The sequence below is a fragment of the Octopus sinensis genome, linkage group LG23 (assembly GCF_006345805.1).
Source record: "Octopus sinensis linkage group LG23, ASM634580v1, whole genome shotgun sequence".
Lineage (NCBI taxonomy): Eukaryota > Metazoa > Mollusca > Cephalopoda > Octopoda > Octopodidae > Octopus > Octopus sinensis.
The window spans coordinates 20,098,152-20,108,055 of NC_043019.1; the positions used below are offsets into that span (position 1 = coordinate 20,098,152).

Consider the following 9,904-nt stretch of genomic DNA (forward strand, 5'->3'; position numbering starts at 1 on the left):
AGGTTTGGTAGCCTTCAACTAACACTATCTCCTCCGAGACCCTGTGGAGCAAGTTGACCAAAATTGAGATTATGATAGAAGAAGGCCTGCTCTTCCTTCCGTAGAAGAAAAAATTCAAATCGGACCATGTTTTAACACCAAAAATTATTTACATCAAAAAGGTGCTTTTATTCTACTTTTTACAATTTCTTGACTGCTGTGTCACCATTTTTCGGAATATTTCAACTAGAAAAATATTCACTTAAAGAGAATAACAAACTATATAATGCAAAATTTTTACTTTTCAAAAATTCCAATTCTAAAGGGTCAAAACAAACCCGAGCAATGCCAGGCAATACTGCTAGTTAGATAATATAGTCCTAATCATACTATTGTAGGTATTATATATATATATATATATATATATATATATATACATATGATAATATAAGAGGTATGATGAGTATAACAGCTGGAATATTTTTTTTTGTTTATAGACCTACTGGACTAGGGCTGGCCTGAGGTCAAACAACAACAATAGTAACAACAATCACTATTGTCACCATCATCATCCTCATAATCAGTCTGTTGTGGCAAAACTGATTAGTGCTTGTCAATAACAGCAATAACAACAACAGCAGCAACAGTATTAGTGGAAGCAGCAGCTTGGGACATTAATCATCTCTTGTCATCATCACTGACATTATCCATTTTGCAAAGAACTTGAATTCTAAGAAGGAATCTATTGGAAACTACCACCAACACTCCCACCACAACTACTGACACTACCAGCACCACAACACCACTAACACCATCACTATAATAATTATCACCACAACTACCACCAGCTGTAACATCACCACCACCACCACCACAACCATTAACGCTACTGATACTACTGTTACAACCACAACACCCACAATTGTTGCTGCTAACCCCACCGTAATTACCACTACTACTAACACCACCAGCAGCAACACCAACAGCAGCAGCACCACCACTACCACCAACACCACCGCCACCACCACAACTACCACCACAACCACTACCACCACCACTGATACTACTGTCACAACCACAACCACTAACATCACCACTGTAATTTTCATCACTACCACCATTGCTACAAAACTTATAAGAAAACAAAAGACAAACCCATATTTTTTATGAGTGATTCTACAAGATGCAGGTAATTTCCTATTAATTCTTTTTTTTGTTTCTCTCAAAGGGTTTCCAACCCAATATGTGCATGCCATTACTTATAGCTTTATGTGCTTCAAGATCCATTGTTTCCAAAAGGAATTATTCCATGTTCTCTTGAAAATTTATAAATTCTTTTGACATTAAATTTCTGATTATTTTTTTCTTAACGACAATGTCCTAAGTGAAAATTCTAACAAGGATCCATTTAGTGAAACATTCCTGTTATAAAGAGGGGTTAGATTTAATTAAACACCAGTGAAATACTGGCACAGATTCCATTAAGTTCCAGTTAATTACTGGATAGATTTAATTACATAGTAATTAAAAATTACTCTTTTACTTGTTTCAGTCAACTGACTGTGACCATGCTGGAGCACCACCTTTAGTCGAGCAAATCGACCCCAGGACTTATTCTTTGAAAGCCTAGTACTTATTCTATTGAATCCTTTTGCCGAACCACTAAGTCACGGGAAACACACCAGCATCGGTTGTCAAGCAATGCTAGAGGGACAAACACAGACACACAAACATATACACAGACACATATATATACATATATACGATGGGCTTCTTTCAGTTTCTGTCTACCAGATCCACTCACGAGGCTTTAGTTGGCCCGGGGCTATATTAGAAGACACTTGCCCAAGGTGCCACACAGTGTGACTGAACCCAGAACCATGTGGTTCGTAAGCAAGCTACTTACCACACAGACACTCCTGGTATAGATTTTATCAGATACCAGTTAAATACTTGGGTAAAATTTAATTAACTACTAGTTAAATACCGGTATAGATTTGATTAGATACCAGCTAATAACTAGAGTAGATTTAATTATGTTGTTTCCAATATCATTAACTAGTTCAATTTCACTCCTTTATTATTAGTCAATTGCTTAATTATCCAACTAACTAATTGATTATTTGTTTAATTTGGTTAAGCAGTAAATCGTTTGTTTTGTTTTTGTTTGTCAAATCTCTTCCATTGCTTCTTGTAACCTTTTCAATGACTTTTGACTTAGTCTGTAATGGAGGTCGTGCTTATCTGCTGTGTGAGTTTGTGTGAGTGTGTGCTTGTGTGCACATGTGCTTATGTATGTATGGTTGTGTGTATATATTTAAGTAAATATTTAAGTATGTATGTATGCATGTAGGTATGTAAGCATGTATGTATGCATGCATGCATGCGTCAATGTGGTATGTATTCTGTGTATTTTTGTCTGCGTGTGTGCATGCTTGTGTAGAAAGGATTATTATTATTATTATTATTATTATTATTGTTGTTGTTGTTGTTGTTGTTGTTATTATTATTATTATTATTATTATTATTATTATTATCATCATCACTATTATTAGCAAGGCGGCGAGCTGGCAGAAACGTTAGCACGCCGGGTGAAATGCTTAGCAGTATTTCGTCTGCCACTACGTTCTGAGTTCAAATTCCGCCTAGGTCAACTATGCCTTTCATCCTTTCAGGGTCGATTAAATAAGTACCAGTTACTGGGGTCGATATAATCGACTTAATCTGTTTGTCTGTCCTTGTTTGTCCTCTCTGTGTTTAGCCCCTTGGGGGTAGTAAAGAAATAGGTATTTTGTCTGTCATTACATACTGAGTTCAAATTCTGCTGAGGTCGACTTTGCCTTTTCATCCTTTCAGGGTCGATTAAATAAGTACCAGTTACTGGGATCGATATAATCGACTTAATCCGTTTGTCTGTCCTTGTTTGTCCTCTCTGTGTTTAGCCCCTTGGGGGTAGTAAAGAAATATGTATTTCTTTATATGTGTGTGTGTGTGTGTGTGTGTATGTTTGTGTGTCTGTGTTTGTCCCTCTAGCATTGCTTGACAACCGATGCTGGTGTGTTTACATCCCTGTCACTTAGCAGTTCGGCAAAAGAGACCGATAGAATAAGTACTGGGCTTACAAAGAATAAGTCCCGGGGTCGATTTGCTCGACTAAAGGCGGTGTTCCAGCATGGCCGCAGTCAAATGACTGAAACAAGTAAAAGAGTAAAGAGTTATATATATATATATATTGAATATTAATTTGATTAATATCAATTTAAAAATTTGAAGATTCAGAAAAATTATATTACATACATATAAGAGGGATGACCACTAAGTGGACATCCATTATGCTAGAAGTAGACCACCTATGGTCTTACCACTAAGAAAGGATTGTTCTCAAGAAAATTTTCTAAATTTTCTTGAGAACAATCCTTTCTTAGTGGTAAGACCATAGGTTGTTTACTTCTAACATAAATGGTTGTCCACTTAGTGGTCACCCCTCTTATATGTATATATATATGTATATATATATATATATTCAAAATTATCTTTCAGAATTCATATGGAGCATCTACGGACAGCAGGAAATCATGGTTAGCAAGTGCCTTCTGCATCAAAGACAGTCATTTGGGCGAGTGCCTGCTCTCGACAAATGCACGTGAAGACCGACGCCTGATTCTGGTGTTGAAGAACTTGGTGCGAGAATACCAAGATGCACAACGCATGCAGCGAATTCATGTTCGCAACTTTCTCAACAGATCCTACGTTTTGCACCACAAACCAATCCAATGTAGTGGTGGTCATCTGCCATATATCGCAGGGGCTATGTGTTCTAGAGATGTCCTAGAGCTCCCTCCAATTAGAGTAGCTAACCCTGCTGCTCAGTTTGTCTTGAATCCTAGGTACCAAGGTTCAATACCAATGCAGAGTAGATTGCCACGCTGCAACAAACAGTTATTTAGATCCAGCACGGTTTTCAGAAAACATTGATTTAATGGTGCAGTGATATCATCACAGTGATTAAAGAGATAGTGCTACAGTGACAATAAAGCTATCACCACTGTAATACTATCTTTTCAATGACAATAAAGATATTACAATGGTAACAATAATGACAACAAAGATATCATCACGGTGATAATATGGATACAACTACAGTAACAATAAAGATATCACCACAGTAGCAATATTTATATGACTACAGTGACAATAAAGATATCACCACAGTAGCAATATTTATATGACCACAGTGGCAATGAAGATATCATCACTGCACTATTATCTTTTCAATGACAATAAAAATATCACCTTGATAATTGTATCTTCTGTATAACAATAAGGATATCATTACAGTAATAATATAGCTACAACTACAGTAGCAATAAAGATATCACCACTGTAATACTATCTTTTCAATGGCAATAAAGATATTACAATGGTAACAATAATGACAACAAAGATATCATCACAGTGATAATATGGATACAACTACAGTGACAATAAAGATATCACCACAGTAGCAATATTTATATGACTACAGTGACAATAAAGATATCACCACAGTAGCAATATTTATATGACTACAGTGGCAATGGAGATATCATCACTGCAATATTATCTTTTCAATGACAATAAAAATATCACCTTGATAACTGTATCTTCTGTATAACAATAAAGATATTACAGTAATAATATAGCTACAACTACAGTAGCAATAAAGATATCACCACTGTAATACTATCTTTTCAATGACAACAAAGATATCACAATGGTAACAATAAAGACAACAAAGATATCATCACGGTGATAATATGGATACAACTACAGTGACAATAAAATTGTCTTTTCAATGACAATAAAAATATCACCTTGATAACTGTATCTTCTGTATAACAATAAGGATATCATTACAGTAATAATATAGCTACAACTACAGTAGCAATAAAGATATCACCACAATAACAATATTGATACAACTGCAGTGGCAAAAAAGATATCACCCTGGTAACTGTGGTAACTCATGGCAAAAATTATATCTTCACGGTGACAATATAGACACAACAACAGTAGCAACGAAGATATCACCATGATAACATCATCATCATCATCGTTTAACGTCCACTTTCCATGCTGGCATGGGTTGGATGGTTTGACTGAGAACTGGCAAGCCAGAAGGTGGCACCAGGCTCCAATCTGATCTGGAAAGGTTCGTATAGCTGGATACCCTTCCTAAAGCCAACCACTCAGAGAATTTTCTTTTTGTGCCTTATAATTTCACACACTCACCGGTAAAATTTCCACTTTTTTCTTATTTTTATTTTTCTAAAATTTTCGTTGCGTCTTGCAACCTTTTCAATAGTTTTGACTCTATTGAATAGTTCTACTGAAAAGGATGCAAGACGCGACGAAAATTTTAGGAAAATAAAAATAAGCAAAAAGTGGAAATTTTACCGGTGAATGTGTGAAATTATAAGGCACAAAAAGAAAATGACTCTCCCCAGACACTACAGAACACAAACTTATTTATTGTAGCATGAAATATAAAAGAGCATAATTTCCACATACATAAAACTTGAAAAATCAAAATAGAATTTTTAGCAGTTTATTTAATTTTGGTGGTGGCGGAGCCAGTGGTGGTGGTGGTGGTGAGGGTTAGGGTGGTGAGTATAAATATTTGAACCACTTACTTTCTTGAATGCCATGCCTGATCATGCGATGGGTGACCATTCCGTATCTGGAACACAGTTGATGCATTTTGGTGATGATACTTGGTTTAAAACACAATAGGTTAGCCTGCAGAAGAAGAATATATATCATATATATGTATGTGTGTGTGATGATGAAGATCGTTATTTAATGTCTGCTTTCCATGCTGGTATGGGTTAGACGGTTTGACTGGAACTGGTTTTGATGTGCCACATGACACCGGCAACAGCCACAACTATGATTTCATGGGTGCTATTTACATAGTCACCTCCTCCAATATCACTCCACCTCTCAAAGGATCTTTGCCTTGCAAGTTATTTTATGACTTTGCCTGTGCTGGTGCCATATGAAAAGTACCCTATCCACTCTTGTTTGTTTGTTTGTTTGTTTGTTGAGCGAAGCGGTCTTTGTCCCAGAGCTAGCAAGATCGCGCGTCAGGAGAAGTCTGAAACGCAATCCTCCAACTGCGAGTCCACTGCCCTAACCACTGGGCCATTGCGCCTCCTCTGTCCACTCTGTAAGTTGGTTGGCGTTAGGAAGAGCATCCAGCTGTAAAAACTATGCCAAACAGACCTCACTTGTGCTTATGTTGGTGCAATGTAAAAAGCACACCCGGGCCACTCTGTAAAGTGGTTGGCATTAGGAAAGGCATCCAACCATGAAAACCTTGCCAAAACAGACCTTGCTTATTGCTGGTGCCACATAAAAGCCCCCAGTCCATTCTGTAAAGTGGAAGGTGTTGGAAAGGGCCTCCATTTGTTAAAACCCACGCCAAAACATACAGTGGGGTTTGGTGCCATCCTCTGGTTTGCCGATTCCTGTGAAACCATCCAACCCATGCCAGCATGGAAGACAAACATTAAATAATGATGATAATGATGATATATATATATATATATATAATTATGAACTGTTCCATTATACTTTTTATAATAAACTTTTTTGATAAGGTTCGTTTTTTCAAGAACCGAAACATGTAAAATTAAAATTTATCTAATATAGTGGCGTTTTCAAACTTCTTTTTTACAAATATATATATATATATATATATATATATATATATATATATTATATATATATATATATATATATAATTGCATTGCAATTAAAAGCATTTATGTATTTGCCATTTGGGTGCTTCACCAGCAGTATATTGGATAACTGATATCCTATAGTGGGTTACACTCATAACCCCTATCTCACTTTGTACTTTATATATATGTGTGTGTGTGTGTGTGTGTGTGTGTGTGTGTGTGTGTGTGTGTATCTATTTGAGTATGAGTATACACATACTCATGCATAAGTAAATTATTTGTTATCAAAGTCAAAAAAGCCATTAAGAGAGAGATAAGTTATTTTAATTAGTCAAGAAATATTCTCTTAAAGTACAGAAGGAGTACGATGACTATGTACGGAGGAGAAAGAAAACAAATCTTTGAACAAGGTTCTACTTAATTCAACCAGAGAATATGGATATAATAATAATAATGAAATTATTGTATACAGTGCTCAGGTGCACCACAACTTGTCAGAAAGTATATACATATACACATATGTACACATAACTATATACACACACATATATGTATATGTATGGGAGAGAAAGAGAGAGAGAAAGAGAGAGAGAGAGAAAGAGAGAGAGAGAGTCTGTGTGAATGTGTGTATATAGGTGTGTCGCCTTGACTGGCTTCTGTGCCGGTGGCACATGACCTACTGTGGAGACCTATTGAGGAAAGCTATTGAGTCAAGTACATCAACATCAACATCAAAATAAAAATTAAATGGAAATCGTAGTTGTGATACCTGTGCCAGTGGCATGTAAAAAGCACCAACCGATCGTGGCTGCTGCCAGCCTCCCGGTGGCACATAAAAAGCACCCACTACACTCACGGAGTTGTTGGCGTTAGGAAGGGCATCCAGCTGTAGAAACACTGCCAGATCAGACTGGGCCTGGTGCAGCCTTCTGGCTTCCCAGACCCTGGTCGAACTGTCCAACCCATGCTAGCACGGAAAACGGACGTTAAACGATGATGATATGTGTGTGTGTGTATATGTATACACACATACATACATATATGTACACACATATACATTGGACACAGATATTCTCAAAAGTAAAGAGACACCCCAAGATGTAGTTCAGTTTTGTAACAAGGAGAAGCACCATTGATGCTATATTTCTGGTAAGACAGCTGCAGGAGATAAACATCTGTACTTGGCTTTTGTTGACATGGAGAAAGCCCTTGACAGGTTCCCCAATTCCTTATCTTGTGGTCAATGTGGTAACTAGGGATGGGCAAGTGGTTGGTGAGAGCTGCCAGGCATGCTGTCAGTAAGGTGAGTGTTGGCAATGAATATAATGAAAAATTCCAGATGGAGGTAGGGGTTCACCAAGGATCAGTCCTCAGCCCCGCCTTGTTCATCATAGTCCTCCAGGCAATAACAGAGGAATTTAAGACAGGCTGCCTCTGGAGGTTCTTCTATGTTGATGATCTTGTTCTTATAGCTGAATTACTACCTGAACTAGAGAAGTTTAAGGCGTGGAGGCAAGGTCTAGAATTGAAGAGCCTTAGGATTAACCAAGCAAAAACCAAAGTCTTACTAAGTAGGAAAGTGAACAAATCAGAAATCCCTTCAAGTAGATGGCCCTGCTTGGTCTGTAGGAAAGGCATAGGTAGAAACTCCATAAGATGTACCCAGTGCAACCTATGAACTCATAAGGGGCACAGCAATATCAGAGAAAGGTTAACAGAAACTAGATTTTGTATTTGGAAGATGCACAGGTACAATTAAAACTAAAAATGTATAGAAAATAGACTTCTTCAAATGCCAAGGGGAAAAACTAGAAGTAGTTGATAGCTTCCATTATTTAGGTAACCAAGTGAATAGTAGGGGTGGATTCTCCGAGAGTGTAACTGCTGGAATAAGAATAGGTTGGGCAAAGTAACAAAGGGCCTTTCCCACAAAATGAAAAGCAGATTGTATGATGCCTGTGTGCAAACATGCTATGCAGCAGTGAAACATGGGCTGTGACTGCAGAGAACATGTGTAGGCTTGAAAGAAATGAAGCTAGCTTGCTTCGCTGGGTGTACAATGTCAATGTGCATGCATGACACAGTGTAAGTGTCTTGAGAGAAAAGTTCTTTTACGTGCCACCGACACAGGTATCACAACTACAATTTCCATTCATTTTTGATCGATTTCGATTTTGATTTCATATGGGCACAGGAGTGGCTTTGTGGTAAGTAGCTTGTTTACCAACCACATGGTTCCGGGTTCAGTCCCACTGCGTGGCACCTTGGGCAAGTGTCTTCTACTATAGCCTCGGGCCGACCAAAGCCTTGTGAGTGGATTTGGTAGATGGAAACTGAAAGAAGCCCGTCGTATATATGTATATGTATGTATACGTGTGTGTGTTTGTGTGTCTGTGTTTGTCCCCCCTAGCATTGACTGACAACCGATGCTGGTGTGTTTATGTCCCCATTACTTAGCGGTTCGGCAAAAGAGACCGATAGAATAAGTACTGGGCTTACAAAAAAAGAATAAGTCCCGGGGTCGAGTTGCTCGATTAAAGGCGGTGCTCCAGCATGGCCGCAGTCAAATGACTGAAGCAAGTAAAAGAGTAAAAGAGTAAAACTGGATATAAAATTGGATAAATAATTGTTATGACAAAGGTTCATTCACAGAACAGTAAAACGAAATATTGTCATGAGTGTCATACCTGTTTTCTTGTTGAGTGATCGCTTCCTCTTGTTGACAGGAATGTTGCTGTTGTTGTTGTTGTTGTTGTTGTTGTTGCTGTTGTTGTTGATGTTGTTTTCGGTTAGTCTTGGTTTCTCTTCTGTTCTCAGTCGTCAGATACGTCTAGTTGTCTGCACGGCTCGCTCACAAAGTATTTAAGCATACCTGTCTGCCACGTTATTTAAAGGACTTCACCTGAAGAGGGAGTCACCTACTTCAGCTTGTTTTTCGGTTGACGGAGGTAGTCGGGGGGTGTGGAGGTGGAAGAATGGTTGGTTGGTTGGGGGTGAATGGGGTGGAAGTAGGGGTAAATGTGATGATGGTGGAGGTGGGTTGTGCACGTGTATGTGTGACAATAGTCTTATTCTTGATATTGTGCTCGTGGCTGTGATTAATTCTACTGTTATTGTTTATGGAGTTGGGGTCTTGTTGTTATTGTTGTTGTTGTTGGTGGTGGTGGTGGTGGTGGTGGTGGTGGTGGTGGTCTTTTACA

At 38.0% G+C, this 9,904-nt stretch overlaps 2 protein-coding genes across 2 annotated transcripts in view; one reads left to right on the top strand and one right to left on the bottom strand.

Moving 5' to 3' along the window:
- LOC115223522 (4-aminobutyrate aminotransferase, mitochondrial-like) overlaps positions 1-9,576 on the bottom strand; it is a 33,458-nt gene extending 23,882 nt beyond the window's left edge. Inside the window, exons 1-2 of the mRNA XM_029794153.2 lie at positions 9,392-9,576; positions 5,652-5,757 (exon numbers count right to left, since the gene is read on the bottom strand). Of these exons, the coding sequence (XP_029650013.1) occupies positions 5,652-5,718 (67 nt within the window). The 5' untranslated portion in view covers positions 5,719-5,757; positions 9,392-9,576. The remainder of the gene's footprint in view (positions 1-5,651; positions 5,758-9,391) is intronic.
- LOC115223524 lies at positions 531-4,026 on the top strand. The gene is made up of 2 exons (XM_029794154.2): positions 531-1,168; positions 3,520-4,026. The coding sequence occupies exons 1-2, from the start codon at positions 1,163-1,165 to the stop codon at positions 3,952-3,954; spliced, it is 441 nt and encodes a 146-aa protein (XP_029650014.1). The 5' UTR covers positions 531-1,162; the 3' UTR covers positions 3,955-4,026.
- Positions 9,577-9,904: the final 328 nt, after the last annotated feature.